The 21,008-nt window shown below is 38.9% G+C and overlaps 1 protein-coding gene and 1 long non-coding RNA gene across 4 annotated transcripts in view; one reads left to right on the top strand and one right to left on the bottom strand.

Moving 5' to 3' along the window:
• Positions 1-21,008, top strand: part of tmtc1 (transmembrane O-mannosyltransferase targeting cadherins 1) — a 103,407-nt gene that overhangs the window by 12,857 nt on the left and 69,542 nt on the right. For all 3 annotated transcript variants that reach the window (XM_008401212.3, XM_008401213.3, XM_008401214.3), the window contains exons 2-5: positions 2,693-2,870; positions 12,352-12,425; positions 14,311-14,487; positions 18,361-18,442. In XM_008401212.3, the coding sequence (XP_008399434.1) occupies positions 2,693-2,870; positions 12,352-12,425; positions 14,311-14,487; positions 18,361-18,442 (511 nt within the window). The remainder of the gene's footprint in view (positions 1-2,692; positions 2,871-12,351; positions 12,426-14,310; positions 14,488-18,360; positions 18,443-21,008) is intronic.
• LOC145550243 (uncharacterized) lies at positions 19,039-19,900 on the bottom strand. Its single transcript, XR_014086165.1, has 3 exons — positions 19,812-19,900; positions 19,671-19,723; positions 19,039-19,325 (listed from the first exon to the last, which is right to left on the bottom strand). It is a non-coding gene; the product is annotated as an uncharacterized LOC145550243 (long non-coding RNA).

Below are 21,008 nucleotides of genomic sequence, written 5' to 3'. Positions count from 1 at the left end.
GCAGTTAAGGCACGGGGCTTTAGAAGTTATCAAAAAAATGTACTTTTCGTATATGTTCAGGGGGCGTGGCAGAGCGGCGAACTTGGCGTACTCGCCAAAACAAACAAAACACTATAACTTTCACATGAAAAGCTCAATTGGCACCAAACTTAGCATGAGGGATCCTGGCTGGATGCCTGACCATCCTGTGTCGTCATAGTCTTACGTCATATAAGCCCTGCCCCCTGAGAACAGGAAGTGACTTTTTTTACTTGGAAAGCTCCATCTCTGGCTCTCTTGACCTAATCAAGATAATATTGTGTCCAATGACAGATAAGTTGGTCTCACTTGCTTTAAAGTGCCAAAAGTTTTCAGTGGAGTCCATGGCCGTGGCGGCACGGTGAAGTGAGAGGTCATACCGCTGCCAAACGTTTGGTTCTAGATTCCACACGTTTCAGCCCAGCTGCACCAAACTTACTGAGATCGATCCTTGTCCGCACCCCACAGATTAATAACGTGCAATATTTGGTGGGTGTCGACTAAATACTCCACAGTGCCCCCTAGAATATTTTTAAAAATCAGCCCCACGCTATACTTTATCCCATAATTATGAAACTGGGTACACATGTGTACCTTGTCAGGTCCTACAAAAAAGTCTCTGGGAGCCATGGTCTAATCCCAACCGGAAGTTGGTCATTTTGGATCAAAGCCACCATCATTCCATTTTATTGACGTTGTATCTGAGCTAACTCGTCATAGAGATTTCAAGATCCAGGCTTCAAACTCAGTCAGCACAGTCTAGTGCCATTGTGGGTCAAAAGTTATCAAATGAATTTTCGTACTTCAAAGCATGTGGGCATGGCCAAGCCTCATATATGGCCATTCGCCATGAAACATCAAGGTGGAATAACTTCCCCTCATTAGCTCCTAGCTGCACCAAACTAACTGAGATCAATCCTTGTCCACCAACAGACAGGAATGCAGTCCAATATTTGGTGGGCGTGGACGAATTCCTCCACAGCGCCCCCTAGAATATTTTAAAAAATCAGCTCCAAGCCATGCTTTTACCCACAATCATGAAACTTGGTACACATGTGTATCTCATGAGCAGGGGCGCGGTATATGGGGGAAAAGTGATGACAATTCTAGGGACCCTCCACAATTTATTTATTTTTTGTTCACAGGAATAATAATAATAACAAAAAATGAGGGCCCTGTCAATTACAAAATTAATCATATTGTATTTTCAAAGATTGTTTTTAGCAGTAAAAATTTAATGTTCCCACTCCCAGACCAAAAAACACACATCCATACACATCCATTTGCCCTGAACCCCCCTATCTGCGTTAAATGGTTCGTTCCTGCTTGGAGCGCTTGAGAGTGACGCTGTTAGCAGCAGACAGTAGGAAACAAGAACAATTGTTGCAGTTACAATGCTGCTAAGAAAAGTGATAAAATCAGGTTTTCAAAAAAAATAGAGAGGGAGAGAGAAAAAGGCAAGAGTGTTAATTTATAACCCAGTTTTTCTCCAAGAGAGGTGAGTAGACTGTGTGAGATTATCAACCATTTAACATAATTAGCTTAGCTACAAACTACTGTTTGCCTCCTTTTCACTAGCATTTAATGAATTAAAGAAAAAATTACCAGCATTCATATATTTAACTTGTCCCTTGTACCTTTTACCACTTAACAACAGATGAGTCAGTCAGCAGCTCTAACCCACGTCCCTCCTGACCCATCCTCTCCTGAGTGAGATTAAAGTTGCAGTATGTTACTTTTTTTTTTCACATATTTGTTAAAACTGTCATTATGTTGTGACGGTATGGTATGAGAGGTAATCTGTGAAAAATCTATTTTCTCTGCCTTCTCCCAGTGCTAGAAAAAAGAGTTTTAGTGCTGTCAATCACAATCTCATGTGGTGCTGCTCATCCTTCCTCCCCCTCAATTTGTGCCGTACTGCAGCTAGCTGCCCCTGCAACCTTCCGATCACAGGACAACTACTCTTCCCACAGAGCCACAGTCGCCCTAAGCATACAATGGTCTCTAAATCACACATGCACCAAACTAGATATGTATGACCTTTGTTCACTTCTAAAGAACAAAATAGCATTAAATTGTAATTTGACTCCACTGCGCCCCCTAGGTTAATCCAACAGCTGTATCTCCTCCAGATTTTTTGTGCATCGTCGGGGAGTGCTGCCGAACGCATCGATGTATATTGCCTGGGGGACGGGCACTGGAACTGCGAGAGCGTCTGCAGTGGCTAGCGGGCGGCGGTGCTGGAACCCCCCCGTGGCCAATAGGCCAGAGCGGCGCTGAGCTGCGAGTGCCGCTCGCACTTTTATTATTAGCTTTTATTATTATTAAAATTCTGCTATAAATTCTGTCATATACACTTGACTCTTACTTTTGAAGTCCTTTAAAGTTGTCTGCTTTTGTACCACTTTAAAAAAAACTGTTCAATTTGATCATTATAAAAATCTATGTGATATTAATACCCATGATGAGTGTATGCAAACGTTTTGCCTGTTCTGTAAATGTCCACTTGTGCGTGGGTGTGTTACAGAAAGTGACCAGTTTGTGTCCTTATATATTTGAAGTCTGTTAAACATATTACTACTTAATATAAACCCTAATATGTTGATTACAAATACATAAACTTGTTGCTGGTTTTATTGATTGACTGATTCATATCTGTTTTTCTTCTGATCAGGTTGAACATCCTACTGGGTGGCCTGACTCCTCTGTATTTCCATATCATAAATGTGTGCTTGCACTGCGCCGTTACCTGCCTGCTCATGTACACATGTGAACGTTGCGTGTTTAAGAACCCATGCCTGGCTTTCATCACGGCACTCCTCTTTGCTGTGCACCCTGTTCACACGGAGGCGGTAAGTACAGACCAATACCTGTTCTCCATCTATCATACTCTGTAGAATTTTAATTAGTTGTTTTGGCAAAAAAGGATTTTCTGTTAAACAGAATTTAAAGCATTAGAATTTGTTTACTTTTAAAAAATTTGAGCAGATTCATTCAACTCTATTGTAGTTTTTAGGATGAAACTCATTAATAGGTATTTTGAAGGTCCTGGGTTCAAGACCCAGCCCGAGGTCTTTCTGTATGGTATTTGCATGTTCTCCTTGTGCATGCATGTGTGAATTCTCTCCGGGTGTCATGGCTTCCTCTCACAGTCCAAAAAACGTGACTGTTAGATTAATTGGTCTCTGTAAATTCCCTTTAGGTGTGAGTGTGTGTGTGCATGGTTGTCTTTGTGTTGCCCTGAGATGGACTGGCTACCTGTCCAGGGTGTATCCTGCTTCTTGCCCATTGACAGCTCCCCTCAAACCACTGGAAGTATTAAGCATATTAAATAATGGATAGATGGATGGGTGGATAAATCACTATATTTAAAAAAAAAGTTAAGTCAGCTGTGTTAAAAGACAACTAAACATGGTTTTCTCATTTTACTAAACTTAAGGGGAACCTCTTAAGTTGTTGAATAGAAAGACAAAAGATGAAAAGAATAAAATATGTGAAACACTTAATCCCCATGAGCACAAAGATGCTCAGGGCTGCAGAATTTATTTTCTTCTCCATGTAAACAAAGTGGACAGTGCTGTGATATGGCTCTCTGCTGTCAAGATGGTCTTCACTACGTGGTGAAATATTGCTGTTAGTTGTGCTTCCAGTTCAACTGTGTTCTTTTTGTAATTCTCTTCTTAGCAGGTGGTTATGGTTTCACTCCTTAAATAATTTGATAAAATCTGCCCAGAAGACCATCGACTGGTCTCTACGGTGGCCGACAGGTGCAAAAACAGAGAAAACATGCAAACAAAAAAAGAGACGCAAACAAATAAAATGCAGCAAACAAAAAAGACACGCAAACAAAAAGTAAATGAAATTCAGCAAATAAAGAGACACAAACAAAAAAAGAGACAAAGAAAAACGACAACCACAAATGAAATGCAGCAAATAAGAGAAAAAATGCAAATAAAAAGTGCTGAAAATGGAAGTGCTCCAGACCAGTAGAGGGAGATGAACAAAAAACAGCTGTGTCCAAATTTAGGCTCTGCATCCTTTAAAGCGGGTGTTCAGAAAAGCAGCAATGGCGGCAAAATTATTTTTGCTGTATTACACTTAAAATTACATAATGATTTTTTACAATGTTTTTAGGAGGGAATGTAGATGTATAGATCTGAAATATCTGCTCGAGTCATCAATAAGTTAGTTAATTGCAATATTGCTCCAACGTTTTTGGACCTGTCTGCTCCTGCTGCATTAACAGCAGCTCCCCTCGCCTGCTGTCAGCTGGCCGGGAGCTCCATGTTTGGTACACCGAGAGAAAACGCATGTCTCCCGGCAAATTGTTTTAAAAACTCCCAATAGTTTTTCCTTTATGAGTGGAGGTGAAACATATTAGGTCAGGTAATAGCTGAAAATGTTTTTGGGTTCACTAAAGTATTAAATTTATTCCTGAGCAAATGGGTTTGACTGATTAAAGTTAAGCCTTCAAACATAGTTTTACTTAACCTGAGATCTGGAGAGTATTTGTAAATGAATTTGCTTACATTCCTTGCTATTCATGTTTAAACATTTTAGAATCAAACAGATTTATTTTTTACTACGGAACAGCCTTTATTTATTTATTTATTTTCCTTTGCTGCTCTGTGCTTCACGTTGTCATGTTGCTAAGCAACATAATGCCAAGATGGAGGCTAGGCAGCTTGCCGAAGGCTACAGCTTCTTCTCTCTGCTGGTCGTCCATATTCGTGGCCTTTGAAGGACCAGTCTTCCGTAGATTGGGCCGTTTCACAGACAAAAGGATAGACGCCTAGTGGACCGCTCTCGTCTTGTAATATCAATACATATAAACATAAATAAATGATTACTGAATAATATTAGGCTACACATGTGTGACCAGTAGATGGAGATCTTCTTAAAAGTTACAAGATGCACCCGAACACAGACTGAGCAGTGCACATTTATTAAACAATTTCCTCAAAACATTTCTCTTTTTTAAAGACGAGGCTTCAGGTCTACTACTCGGTCCGTGGAACAAAAGGGAACATGTGAAACAAATGACAATTTCAATTTTCCAACAAAAAACAAAACATGCAATACAAAACAAGCAAATTAGTAAAGCAATTCAAAAGAAAGCAAACAAATGAGTAATTTTAATAATGCACAACAGAAACAAAACAAAAAAACACAAAACAAAAAAACAAATGGACCTTACCACAGGGGCCGCATTTCATTGGCTAATGCTCATTTTACGTCACAGCGCAGCTACCACGTGGGTTACCGTCTCACAAACTCATGCTAATGTACATTGTGGACTAGCAGGCCGACAGAAAGTTTTTGCGTCAGGACTCGAAAAAAAATTGGTTCTCTGTCAGTGGGGTATCTGTACAGGCATCAGGTATCCTGATCATGTTTGTGGAACTAAAATTCAGATTTCCAAAATCTGAAACGGAATGCCTTGCTTGGATCAAAGCTTGTGCACGACCACATTTGCAGCTCAACCGTCGTAGAATTAATAAGAACAAAGAAGTGTCTGCTGGTGTAAGTATTATTGCTTTGCTTTCTTTGTGTTTAGTGAATGAAAAAAAAGAATCAATAATAAACACATCCATTATGAAAACCTTTTAGCCAAGTACAGCATAATCAATCAATCAATCAATCAATCAATCAATCAATCAATCAATCAATCAATCAATCAAATTTTATTTGTATAGCACATTTCAGCAGCAAGGCATTTCAAAGTGCTTTACATATTTAAAATAAAAACAGCATGTGACATTAAATAAACAGTGAAAAAAAGATTTAAAAAAAACAAAACAAAAAAAAAAACATTAAAACACGCACCCCTTTAGGACTTCAGTTAAACGTTGTTTAACTGGGATTGTAACCGTTTGATAAGGACTCCAACCTCTAGGTTTTTAGTTGAACGCCGTCAACTGGGACTCTAAACCCCGTAGAACTTTAGTTAAACGTCGTTTAACTGGGACGTTTTCCGGGGGGCTTTACATCATTAAAATGTAGAAAAGAAATAAAAAAAATTAAAAACATTAAAGGCATAAAAACATGGAAGACATCAAAACCTGCACTCTAACTCTAATTTAGCCATAAGCAACTCTAAACAGGTGGGTTTTCAGTGTTTCAGCTGTTTTACAGTTTTCTGGAAGTTTGTTCCAAATCTGTGGTGCATAGAAACTGAATGCTGCTTCTCCTCGTTTGGTTCTGGGGATGCAGAGCAGAACCAGAACCAGAAGATCTAAGGGGTCTAGATGGTTGGTACAACAATAACAGATCTTTAAGGTATTGTGGTGCTAAACTGTTCAGTGATTTATAAACTAACATCAGTATTTTAAAGTCTATTCTCTGATCTACAAGGAGCCAGAGGAGGGACTTTAAAACTGGTGTTATGTCTCTATCTTCCTGGTTTTAGTGAGAACGCGAGCAGCAGCATCTGGATCAGCTGCAACTGTTTGATTAATTTATTAGTCAGACCTGTGAAGACGCTGTTGCAGTAATCAATGCGGCTAAAGATAAACGCATGGATGAGCTTCTCTAGATCGCGCTGAGACATAAGTCCTCTAATCCTGGAGATGTTCTTCAGGTGGTAGAAGGCCGACTTTGTGACTGTCTTAATGTGGCTCTGAAGGTTCAGGTCAGAGTCCATCACTACTCCCAGGTTTTGGGCTGATCACTGGTTTTTAGTTGTAATAACTGAAGCTGTGCATTGATTCTAGTTTGCTCCTCTTTAGGTCCAAAGATAATAACTTCAGTTTTGTTTCTGTTCAACTGTAGAAAGTTTTGGCACATCCACTCATTGATCTGTTCTGAGCATCTATTCAGTTTTTGGATGGGTTCAGAGTCACCTGGTGACATCGTGATGTAGAGCTGTGTATCATCCGCATAATTGTGGTAGTTAATCTTATTTCCTGTTATAACCTGAGCCAGTGGGAGCATATAAATATTGAAAAGAAGGGGTCCTAGGATTGAACCTTGATTTCTTACATAAAGAAATCCCTGTTCTTCATGTAAGATTCAAACCAGTTGAGCACTGGACCAGAGAGTCCGACCCAAGTCTCCAGTCGATTCAGTAAAATGTTGTGGTCAACAGTGTCGAAAGCTGCACTGAGGTCCATCAGAACCAGCACTGTGGTTCTCCCACAGTCTGTATTTATATGGATGTCATTGAACACTTTTACAAGGGCCGTGTCCGTGCTGTGGTGAGACCGGAAACCAGACAGGAAGGAGTCAAAGCAGTTTGTTATTGTTAATGGCAGTACCTATACAACTTCTGTATCCTGAAGCCCGTCTGTTACACAGTCTTACGTTAGCTGAAAAGATCAATATGCAATGTGTACCGTATCTGACATGCATTAAAGATTTTATTTCACCTGAAAAGGCTTTTTACTAAACTGTAATCGTGTTAGCCACGCTAGCACCGAGTACCGTGTATAAGTCCTAGGCACATTCGAACCCTCAAAACCATGAATGCCCGACTTACCCAGCCTTGCAAGAACAATAGCCATCAGTGTCCACGGCTATATTTATGCTGAGGGTCTGAGGATCTGCTGTGTTCCTCATCGACCGGTAGCATTTAGCTGTGATGTGCACAATGTTGGAGGCATCGCGTGGCTCAAACACCTTCATGTCGTCCAAAAAAGATGACATGAACTTATTGGTTCCCCTGTCCATTGTCGTGGCTGATATTTTGTAAAAATCCGGCAGAAATGCTACACTAATCGACTCAGAAATACTCTGCAGAGAACAAAAAATGCCATGTTTAGACATTGGAGCTAAGCAGTTAATGTGAGACATGAAGTCACGTGGGACTCTCGAGGGATATTTCTGGGCGGAGCTAGAGTCCTTTCAAAGGGGCTGGAGGAGTAATGCCCCGCCCACACAGCCTGCCCAATCCGCAGCAGGTTTTGTTGAGAGCAGCCCATACAAACAATGGCAAAACAAGACAAGACAGCAGAGCGTCCAAAGCGCTGCAACTCCAAAACACAATCGGGTGCCTGAAACAGAAAACCCATTACTGTGGATCCAGGTAAAGTAAATTAAAATCTAAATAGCAGGTAGCTTACCCAGGGGTGGAAACACAGCCTAACCCAGGAGGGAGCAGGTCAGCAGGTGAGGACCAGATGGAAGCCGCACGCCACAGCAACCCCCAGCTGCAGCCGGCAATGCCAGCAGAGCAACAATGCAGAATCGCACGATAGGTGTAGCACCCAAAAACCAACCATGATCTCAGCCACGGATAGTAAAACTGGCACTTAAGATCTCAGACGAGTCGACTAAACCCACAAGCCGATATGTAGCCGCCGATAGTAGCAACAGTGGGAGAAACAAAGACACACGCACCTTGCAGCGGCTTGTCCAACTATAAAGGCACCTGCCCTGCACCATTGTGCGCTTCCGGCTGCACCTGGTGGGCAGAGTGGGGGAGGGTGGAACACCTTCCCACCACATGTTTAGCATACACACACACACGCGCACACACACACACACCTATATATCTAGGTGTTTCATGTTTTTCAGCGGTTCTAGCTTAAGAGTGATTGGGTCCAAAATCTGATGCGAGATTCATCCGTGCTGTGCAGTGAATATGTCTCTCCTTAAAGACATTTCTCCCTTCTTCCTCACATCGTGTCTTTAGGAACCCTTCAAAACAAAAACGGGAGATTTGGGATGTATCTTACTTTTGACAGAGTAAAATAATTAAATAATAGCCATTGCCACCTGTGTAAACTTTGCTGATGAATGTTATAACATGTAATATTATGAATTTTATAATGTATATTATATTGTTTCATTTCTATAGTAGGCTGTTGTATCAGATAATCTAAGTCAATGTTAGAGAATAACTGAAACTTTTTAAGATAATCTCGGTTAGCTTTCAGAGCGGGGGATGAACACCAAGCACTTTAGTATCTCACCAGTGTACATAAATACAGTACAGTAATATTCTAATCACAAAATATACACAATAAAATGTCCATCTTACTTGCGAAACTTTGTCAGTGGAGCCCTCACATCAATAGTCCATCGATCCAATCAACAATATCCCACAGTGCTGAGGCATCTTCTGCTGTTTTGGTCGAGCAAAGCAGGAGGGTCTTTTGTTTGCGTCTCTTTTTTGTTTGCATCTTTTCTCTGTTGCGCATTTGCACCTGTCGGCCACCGTACTCTAGCGCAACCTCTCAAGTACACCTCGCTGCAGCAAACAGAAAGGGGCGGGGACAGACTACTGTCAGTCTCTTACCTTATTTGGAAATTGGACCATTGCAATCTAGAAGTGAAGGGGGCGCTAATTCCTATACTTCCGTTTTTGTTTTTATTTAGATTTTTAAATCTGTGATATATTTTCACTGTTAAGGAGTTTCACTCTCAGAATGTATTTGAATTTCTTTCTTTTATTTACTTCAGCGCAGCTCACAGTTTTTAGCAAATTCCGTAGCTTTCTGTGTACTTCTAAATCTGCTCCTTAGTTGCATCTTTTTGGACCTGCAACTGCCTCTAGTGGCGTGGGGGTGGTAACACAACTAATATAATTGCATTACTAAATCAGAATACCACACGTCTTTATTATTTACTATTAATTCTGGCATTACTGGCACCGTAAAAGATAAATTATCTTATAAAACAACATATTTTTTTCATTTTCTTAAGGATTTAGAGCTAATTAAATGACAATAGTTTCATACATTATAAATAATATCTAAATATCTCCATCAATTATGGGAGGAATGAAAGACATAAGGAGACATGAAAAACAACATGATCAGCTATTATAAAAAAGTCCATTCGCAGTGTATACATAAGAAATTTATTTGAGCAAAAGTCAATGGCAAACAAATTAATTAGGTACAGAAGAATAACAACCCAGGTTGCTACAACCAGGGTTGTTAAACAAAAATTCTAAATTTTGTTTTTACAGTGCTATGTATATTATTGAGATTTTTTGTTAGTAGTCTTATATATAGAAAAAAATAAGATTAAACAATTTAATCTATCAACGAGGAAATTTTCCTTGGACTCTAAAATGATAAATCACATTCATAGATTACATTATTACACGGCCCATCTGTGGCGACGATACAAAAAAAGTAGCCTGCAGAAACTTTATGTGGCCTACAATGATGGCATGAGGCTCTTACTCAAAGTGCCTAGATGGAGCAGTGCTGGCCACATGTTTGTACATAATGTTGTTCCCACATGTGCAGCTGGGCTCAGGAATCTTATGTATAAATGCATGTGTAGATGATCGGTGTCATGCAATAATATAATTGCAATTTTAGTAAATCTTGCTTTTAGTGCTGTTAGATTCTCTTCAAGATTATGGAATCATTGGGGTCATCATTTATTTGTGACTCGGTGAATATCATGTCATGTTTATGTTTATTCTTCTCTTATTTTGCTTGTTTTTACCTTGTTTCTATGGACCTTTTTTGTGTCTGGAATAAAGATTTGATTGATTGATTGATTGATTGATTGATTGATTGATTGATTGATTGATTGATTGATTGATTGATTGACTATCAACAATTTGTGAATAGAGCAAAACTCTTAGCATGCTATATTTAAATATTATTTAGTTTGGTTAAGAATAATTATTACACTGTCAATAAATGACGTCGTCTTAGTTACCAGAGGAACACAGTAACACCTTCATGAGCTCAGAGGTTCAAACTGATGAATAATGAGGATGGATAATCTCTGCTAAAATATTTCTTGCCGTCTTTCATGTTCTTTCAGCAAATAGTTGAGGCAGAGTTGTTTTTGTTTTCACCACTATTTACCTACTATTTTACCTGCCATTCAAATAAGTTCTCTTTCACTTAATAGAAAGAGCAGGAAGCAGCTTTCATCTAAAAATCAGATCATGAATGGTTGTTTTATCTAATAACTTCTTTTCATAAATAAATACAATATTTTAGAAAAGACATCCACCACAATGCTGAAAGGTTAGTGTTTTTCTAATTTTTTTTTTTTTTGGACCGTCCCTTTAAGGGATTTGAATGGCCTTTAGGACCTTTAGGAGTCCTTCCTAAAGGTGAGGTTGTACACAACCTCAAGTTGGGTAACCCCAAGGTCTTCTTAAAAGGTAGAGTCTCTGAGAACTGTTCTTAAAGATATAGTCAGTATTTTCAGCAAAGTTGAGCTGACTGTCCAGGAACGACTTGAGGTATTTAAAATTTGCCACAGTTTCAACAAGTTGGCCATCAAGTGAAACTGGTACCACTTTCAGTTCTTGTTAATCTCATTTAATTAGCTCTACTTCCTTAAGAAAATGAAAAGGTATGTTCTTTTGTGAGGGTCTTTATCTTTTACTGTTCCAGTAATGCTAGAATTAATAATAAGTAATAAAGACTTTGTGGTATTCTGATTTAGTAACATAATTCAATTAGTTGCGTTACCACTCTGACGCCGCAAGAGGCAGTTGCAAGCCCGAAAAGATGCGACTTAGGAGCAGATTTAGAAGTACGCCGAAAGCTACAGAATTAGCTAAAAACTGTGAGCTGCGCTGAAATTAATAAAAGAAAGAAATTCAAATACTTTCTGAGAGTGAAACTCCTTCCTAAAGGTAAAAATATATCACAGATTTCAAAAGAAAATAAAAACGGAAGTATTGGAAATAGCGCCCCCTTCACTTCCGGATTGCAATGGTGCAAAAAATGTCTTCTCATAACATATATAATTACCCAGTAACATTTTTACATTTCCTGTCAACTTAAGACCATCGGACTTAGCAAGTTTTCTGGGGGAAACCCTGCTCTCTGTTGGTATCATTTTCCTGTTTTTGTTAGATCTTATCTGTTTGTCCCTTAAGGAGTATAACAAAAGAAATAATTACAGTGCTGTGCATTTCTTGATATACATAATAGCTTTGAATTTAGCAGATAAATAAAGTATTATAAAAATATCCCCATTAATGCATGAAAGGTAATACCACTTACTGTTATCTATTGTTTTAAGTCCAAGAAAAGCATTTATAAGTACATACCAAACATATCAACCAACATATCGTTGGTTGATATGTTTATAGACCAAAAATTGTGAAATTGATGCATTCGATGACTTAATAGAAGATTAAATCACATTTTCAGTATTAGACTTGCAAAGATCATTGATCATCAATTCCAATCCCTGGATAATTGTTTTGTGTATGTCTACATGTTATATTGGTAATCTTTCTGACCTTCACATTATCAGTGCACAACTCTTTAATTGCAGTTTTTAGCTGAATTTGTAACACATCTTTGAAATCAAGTAGTTTCTTCAGCAGCCTATTCTACTTTATTTCACCCTACTTTAGCAGGTTAACTCTTCTGACATCTCTGTATGTTTGTGTTGCAGGTGTCTGGCATTGTGGGCAGAGCTGATGTCTTGGCTTGTCTGTTGTTCCTCCTGACATTCCACTTCTATATTAGGTAAAGCAACTCAGCGTCACAGTGTCCTCATTCACACAAGCTTACACAGTTGACCTTATTGAAACTTTGGACTGACACATTCACCAATGCATTTACTTAATTGGTATTAGGGATGCAAGTTATTGTTAATATAAAGTTGATGCATCAATCGACTAAGGAGCAGCTTTTTTTCTAAAAAAAAAAAAAAAAAGGGGGTTTCTCTTGTATCAAGGGAATTGACAGTCTTTCCATAACATGAACAGAAAATTTTTCATAATATGCTCAATTTTAAAAAAGAAGCATGCCATTGTATTAAAAAGTGTTGTTAGCTGTATTAAAGTCTGACTGAATAAACAGAAATATATGAAATATAACAAAACAGGAGCCTATTAGGATGTGAAATAGAAAAAGAAAATATATTCATTCTTTTCAACATGGGAGATTAATTACAGTTCATCCCCAATGAACAGAGAGATATCAAAGACTGCAGACTTTACTTGCCACGCTGTGTCAACAAAGTGGACAGAAACTGCTTGAGCTTATTGTGTTCATATTTCTAAACGGAACCGCATAAAATGCATTTTGCATTCCACAGACTATGTTTGGACTGTTTCACTTTCCTGTTTAGGACTTCTCTTCCAAAGAAGGCTCTGACCATCAGCGCCTTCTTTTGCATGGCAGCCAAACTATAATGCGGAAAGAATATATAAATAAACGCTATTAGTTATCGATTTTAACTCATTTTAATCTAATTCCATTAATTGACAGTTAATCCTAAATCGATTGTTTGCATCCCTAGCTGGTCTAAATGGCAAATGATCCAATCGATTACATACACTGACAATGCTGCATCGCTGTGGTGCAAAAGAAACAGAGACCTTTTTGAAAAGCTTTATAATCCTCCAAGATGATGTTCAGGAAGCACAAAGGTTCATACCTCACTGTGGTGTGGACATGATCTCCTGATCTCTCATGCCAGGCACTCCTGCCCAAAGTGCACTATCACATCCAATCCAAATCCTGTGCTCCAAATGCACATTTGGAAGCTGAACATTTGGTTTGACTGTCATGAAAATAATCTTCCTGTAGCTGCATAAAAACACATTGTTTGATATTATCAGAACACACAAACCTCCCCCAATCTTGTGGGAGCACTAAAGGCCAAGCGTGGATCAAGGGTGAAGCATGCAAAAATGCATATCCCTGTTGTGATTCTATAAGCCTATTAGAATTGTGATAATTCATTTCATTTGTGGGTAAGTTTAAGCAGAAACCATAAATGTTTACATAAAATCAAAGGAAGCAATTCTATGTTCACTGTTCAATTGGAAGTAAAACAACTAGAAAAACAATTTAAAAGATCTGAATAATGGTAGTAGTAACTGGTGTGACATACAGTGCTGCTTATAAGTTATTGCCCTCATTTTATTATCAAGCTCATTTTAATTTATTGTGTGATTAATTGATTGAATTATTTTTGCAACGGGCATAGCAGTGAGTTCACTGTAATCCAATAGTCTCCATGCTCACCAGATCTCAGGCCAACAGAAAACCTTTTGATGTGGTGGAACAAGACCATCACCTTTTGGATATTCAGCCAACAAATCTGCAGTGGGTGATCTGTCATCACATAGATTCTAGAGCAGTTGCAAAATTTCTGAGGAGTCATTCTGAAACCTGCTTGAATCTAAATTCAACTAGAATTGAATTTAGATTCAATGAGGCTGAAATGAGGCAGTTCTGAATGCGTCCTTGCTGATACTTGCAAGGTGTACATGATGAAGTCCCTGATGAATGTATGTAAGGTATAGTGTGGGTGTGTGTGGATGGGAAACTCATTGTAAATGCTTTAAAAATATGAGGTTGTATTAAAATGTGAATGCCATTGTATTCTTTGGTGGCACAGGAGTATTGATGAATGGGTCTCTGAAGACTCGTTCCCTTCCACGGTGTCTCCAGGGTCTCTGCTCGTCAGCTTGTTTCTGGGTACCTGTGCAATGCTGGTCAAGGAAACAGGAATCACTGTGTTTGGAGTGTGTCTGCTATATGATGCTCTGGTGCTATGCCGCAAGCCTCTCACACAGTAAGCACAAAGTCCTTTTCTTTTTTAAGCCCAAGCAGCACAAGGGCTGTGAAGGCCTACTGTATTCATACTATTAGTCTTCTGTCAAATAAATTAACTTTTTTGAGGCTTAAACATATACAAAAATGCCACGAATTTGGTGGATGCATCAGTCATCTGTGAAAATTACTGATTTTGGGGAATTCGCAAAAGTTGCAACAGGAACAGCTCAACAGCTCCCCCAAGCAAATTACAAAATACCTTCTGCATTGGCCTAACTTTACCTTACAAGCATGAAACAGGATACATTTGTAAAACTCTTCAAAACCTTCAGAAAACTCGCTTGCACCGCTAACCCCCCCAACCCCAGATATGCTATTTAGTCAAAACAGAAGTCGGCCATCTTAGATTGGCTGACTTTTGGCAATTTGACTTAACTTCTCCTAGAGATTTTAATCAATTGGCTTGGCATATGATCTGTTTGCTCATAAGATAATGGGGATCTAAATTTTATTAAAAACAAAGATGGACGGGGGGCCGGGGGGGATTGAATGAGAGATGGTGGGGGAGAGAAGGGGTCTAGCTTACTGTGGAGTGCTGGGGGAGGACGGACGGACAGCGTATTGCAAGAAGGGGGAGGAGTTCTGACTGTACGCTAACCTTCCCATCCCCCAGATATGCTATTTTATTTATAAGTAATTTCCACTATCAGTAATATTGTGTCTACCAGAGGATTCCTCTGGTCATTATCTTTTCATTAGAGCTCTCATTGATGGCTGTATATTGAAGCACTGAGGAGTTACAGTCATTTGAAGTTTGTATATCAGGTGTTGTCCAAGTGATCCATTTGGAGATTCCAAATGGAGACTCCGAATGGCACACTTCTACAACACCTGTACATCTTCATAAATTAACATGTCCAAATGACACTTCTTTTTGTGCTATTTTGATCAATCTTGAAATTCATGAGCAGAATACTTTATTCTACACATTTATTGTATTTTCCAGTCCATACATTCAACACTCAATGTGTATTTACAAGAAATAAAAATGGAAAATCTGGGTGAAGCAAATTTTTTTTATTTTTTTGTGTTACAAACGTAATAGCTACAAACTACTTACAGTTAGAGTATTTTTGACTGCAAAAATGGAAAATTTAGCTTATCTTCCTCACAAAGAAACCAAGCTTTTGCATGTACTCCAAATTGTTCAAGAACAGCAGCTGATTTAATCTGGGTATGCCTTTTCAGTTGTTTTTGGTGATTTTGGTACCGACAGCTACCAAGATTTTGGTTAGCTACCAGCTAACATCTTGTTTTACAAGATGTAAAACATTAGTTTTATATCTTGTAAAACTAATGTTCTATTGAGTCACAACAGTTTGTTTAATTTGTGTGATTAAGTATTTTTCTTATCTTTGGTAGCTGATTTCAGGCTGTTTTTTGTTTGTTTTAGCTAAGATATCTATTTATTAATTTTGTATTTTCTTTGACACGTTAAACATATTGTGATTTTGTGAATATGTACTGTATTTACACACTCAACGGCCACTTTATTAGGTACACCTGTCCAACTGCTCATTATAGTAAATGTCGAATTAGCCAATCACATGGCAGCAAGTCAATGCATTTAGGCATGTAGCCATGGCCAAGACGATCTGCTGCAGTTCAAACCGAGCATATCAGAATGAGGAAGAAAGGTGATACATGTGACTTTGAACATTGCATGGTTGTTGGTGCTAGACTGGCTGGTCAGAGTTTTTCAGAAACTGGTGACCTACTGGGATTTTCACGCAAAACCATCTCTAGGGTTTACAGAGAACGGTCTGAAAGGCTTTTTCTTTCCTAAAAGGAAAGCAAAAGCAGAAAATATGGAATATAGTCTGTGATATTGTCTTTGAGGTATTCAAACGTCAACTGAGGTATTCAGGTATTCATTTTAGTAATATCGCCCACCCCTACAAGAATTTCTTGTTTGACTCTCTCAAAAGAGAGAAAAGCAGTCAGATCACACATTAGCTCCAAACGCCATTCTCCTTGGTGACTTAAACATGGACAAGAAAAAGCATCCACTCACAAAAGACTTTTCATCACACCTTGACAGTCTTAGGGTTTTTTTTATTTTAAAACTATCCAACACACATTAAGGGACACACCGTAGATTTAACCTGCTGGCTTGGTATCACTGCAGATTCAGCTGAATAGTTTCCTATTTCTGATCAGCTCCTCCTCTCCTTTGCTGCTTCATTTTGTCCCACCACTACTGTATGTCACCTCGCTTTGTCAAGTACAGAAGTATCAAAAACATAATCCTCCTGCTCTCAATTCAACAATATGTGGCTGGTCACGATAAAACAAGGAACAAATATTCACGGGAGCATTTTTAGTTACTAACAGATTCTGAAAATATGGATTCTAAGCTTTCTAATGATGTCAAAGTTTACAGGGCTACTTGGAAACATAGCAAAGAAACTTGCTAGCTTCAGCTAACCACATCTGTTAACTCGTAAACATTTAATTAAATCAGTTGAAGTGAGAGTTGAAAGTGCTCCATGTCCCGAATCAGATATTCCTTTAGGGAAAATATGAAGCAAATTTCACTCATTGTTAGTAAAGCAATGAATATTTTATCAAGCTTTCTAATGATGTCATATACATATAAATTAAAAAAAATGAAGATATAGCTATTTGAATGTTGGCACTCTGCAAACAAGATTAGGGAGAAAACATCCCTCAAACTTTATAAATAATTGTTGCCAAGATCATCAAATCTCCTGCCTGGGGATGTTCAAAGGCTGTTCATTTACATTACTTTGCAATAATCCCAACCCCAGCACTGACTGTAAACTGGTATGACTGGGAAAGTGTGCAGACAAAAGTTGGTTTTTGCTTGCACACCTCCAGAAAAAGTGAGCTTACCTAATTAGAAATATAAATTTTTAGTGATAAGCTTTTGTCCCATTTTCCAATAACATTTAGCTCCTGTCTTATTGTCTGTGAATCCTGAACTTTAGTCTAAATACACACTGGAGTTACTGTTTTGTGGCACTGGAATTCACTTAGAAGAGCTGGTCCAAGTGGATGGAGAGCTTTTGTTGCACATTTTTTACATCGACAAACTCACATGAAATATAATCCAATTAAAGCAATAAGAAATGGAGTAACACTTCTGTAGTGAAACGCCCCGAACTAACCACCCACAACCCTCTTTACAGGCCAGTAATAACTGACGAACAAACACACACATTACTGCATAAACATTCACCAAAGCCTTCAGAAAACACACACACAAGCAATTAAATAAACATAATGATGTGATAATAATTATTAGTAAGAGTAATAAATAAATAAATTTAAAAAGGGTTGGAGTGTCTCTATTCAACTTCCACATTCGGAGTATAGTCAAGAAACCTCAAAGGCATATTTTATCTTTGAGGAAAAATCTCAGCTTCTTAAGCTTTAATTTGTAGAGTACCTACTAGACTCAGTAAATGTGATGAAGTAGAATTAACCGACGGACCAGAAGATTCTGCTGTTTCAAAACCTTGGGCAGACCTGAAACTCCAAAATTGGCTGACTATAGGTTAGGAACAATAAGCACAGATTATTGTGGCGAAAATATCAAACCAATAAGTCGTCAGCTTTGTACATGACCAAATCATATGCACATGTCTAGTCTAGCATAGGTATAAAGAAGCCTACATATAACCTTGCATTGGATCATTCTTGTAGTTGACGTTTGGACCTTTTTTGTGCCCATAAAAAAAGTCCATACTGATTTGCCAAATTAGAAAACAAAAGTCCAAATACAGATCAATTAGTTGCCAAAAAATACAAAGTCACCTATCTAGGACTACTTTGGCTTTTAACAGGATGACCTGTTTTTGCTCCACAGTCACCTTTTGAGTTCTAGACTCGAGGACTTCCCCCACTTCTGCACTCCCTTCATTAAACGGGCCTGCCTTGTCTCTGGCTATGTGAGTATTATTTTATAGTGATATTTCTTTAACTTCTTCTGCATGTCTAATCACTTTATGATCACTGAACACATGATCATCTTTTGGTATTTTACTTCAATAAAAATCAGTTAACACAGGACGAAAAGTGGGATTTTTGACCCTGTATTCTGACGCGAACACAACTAGTCAGCGACAGATATCGACAGTTTACATTTTTACTCACGGGAGTCGAAATCTGTCGATTGCGGAATCCTTGGGGTGAGGGGGACCGGGAGGTGTTAACGACTCTTCTTAGCATACGAATAGCCTAGCATGTGCAAAGGTACTTCTGCAGACCCACGTGGATTCTCAGTCATTGGATGAAAAAAACTGACATCACAGTTCATCATTGACGTGTGATTGGTTGGTTGATGTGTGCCCATTGGATAGCACTTATGTCTTTACAAATAAGCCCCGCCACAATTATTAATATTTTTAATACTGTATTTTAAACATCTATATAAAAAAATAAATGCTGTATTAAAATATATTCATTTGATATTGCATATATGCAACATGTTCATATATGAGGAACATAAAAGAGACAGAAGTTTTTTATTTATTTATTTCATTTTATTTATTTTTTCTACTGTTTGCACACAAAATAAGACATAAATGCTTGTCCATTCTGGACCATCTGGCAGTGTTTTTTTGTCCAAACATGAACATTATGCTGCGTTCAGGACAGGCCCAACATCTCTCCTGTAGCGTAGACCTGACGTCTCTTCCTGTCTTGTAGTCCTGATGTCACTGAGCTCCTGGTTGGAGGAAGTTGGGGTCCATCCTGACTCCGCCTCATAGCTGCCATCCTCCCAGAATGCCACCTCCTCTGCTGCCAATACTCTCTGCCTTCCTCCATCAGCTGTTAATACAGAACAGACAATCATTATGAGCTACAGGCATATTTTAGTCATAATGAAACTACAGTGACATTGTTTGGCAACTTCCAGCTTAGTATGCACACATAAGACATTAAAACAAACAAACAATAAAACACATGAATACATTCTTACAAAAAATAAAAACTTTAATGAAAAAGAGAAACACTTGGAAACAATTGGAAGAAAAAAAGAATTAAAAGCAGTTGGTAATAAATAGTAAAACAGTTCAACAAACTCTGAGGCAGATAATTTGCTTTGATGGATTTTAATAAATCACAGTATCATTCAAGGAATTGTGACATCTCTAGATTAGTAATAAATCTTACCTGCTTCTTTCTTTAGCTACATCTGGATGACTGGCAGTAGGTCCTGGATGCAGCTGGAAAACATTTTTGTGCATTGTCAATACATAGCATAAACCATATTGAAGCATAAAATATCAACATTCTAAAATAGTAGATACTCACACACAGTTGCATCTCTGTCCTCATCACGGACATCAGAAAGTTCCTGAAGAGTCTGATTGACACAAATGTGACTCCAATTCTGTGGTGTCTGTGGAAATAAATGTAAAGTTAAAAAAATATTGTAGCAAATATATCGCTTTCTCAAAAATAAGTAAATAAGTTAAAATTATTATACACTGCTCAAAAAAATAAAGGGAACACTCAAATAACACATCCTAGATCTGAATGAATGAAATATTCTCATTGAATACTTTGTCTGTACAAAGTTGAATGTGCTGACAACAAAATCACACAAAAATCATCAATGGAAATCAAATTTATTAACCAATGGAGGCCTGGATTTGGAGCCACACACAAAATTAAAGTGAAAAAACACACTACAGGCTGATCCAACTTTAATGTAATGTCCTTAAAACAAGTCAAAATGAGGCTCAGTATTGTGTGTGGCCTCCACGTGCCTGTATGACCTCCCTACAACGCCTGGACATGCTCCTGATGAGGTGGCGGATGGTCTCCTGAGGGATCTCCTCCCAGACCTGGACTAAAGCATCCGCCAACTCCTGGACAGTCTGTGGTGCAACGTGACGTTGGTGGATGGAGCGAGACATGATGTCCCAGATGTGCTCAATCGGATTCAGGTCTGGGGAACGGGCGGGCCAGTCCATAGCTTCAATGCCTTCATCTTGCAGGAACTGCTGACACACTCCAGCCACATGAGGTCTAGCATTGTCCTGCATTAGGAGGAACCCAGGGCCAACCGCACCAGCATATGGTCTCACAAGGGGTCTGAGCAGTGGCGCAAAAAGTGGGTATGCAGGGTATGCAACGCATAGGGGCGCAGCACCAGAGGGGGCGCCAAAACCCCGTCTGGAGGGGGTGGCGCGCCGATGATGTTTTCCCATACAGTTCAGCGCGCCTTAGCTCCTTCACATCGCACACATAACGAGGTAAATTTAGCGTCACAGGGGGGGGGGGGCGGCTGAGAGTGAGAGTCGCTCCTTCACCCTGACGTTCCTTCCCTCGGGTGGGGGCGCCGATCTACGTTTTCGCATCCACCTGAATAATGTGTAGTTGCGCCACTGGGTCTGAGGATCTCATCTCGATACCTAATGGCAGTCAGGCTACCTCTGGTGAGCACATGGAGGGCTGTGCGGCCCTCCAAAGAAATGCCACCCCACACCATTACTGACCCACTGC

The sequence above is a fragment of the Poecilia reticulata genome, chromosome 23 (assembly GCF_904066995.2).
Source record: "Poecilia reticulata chromosome 23, P_reticulata-male-v2, whole genome shotgun sequence".
NCBI lineage: Eukaryota > Metazoa > Chordata > Actinopteri > Cyprinodontiformes > Poeciliidae > Poecilia > Poecilia reticulata.
The sequence above is the reverse complement of the archived record's forward strand: the minus strand, read 5'-3'. Positions and strand labels throughout refer to the sequence as shown.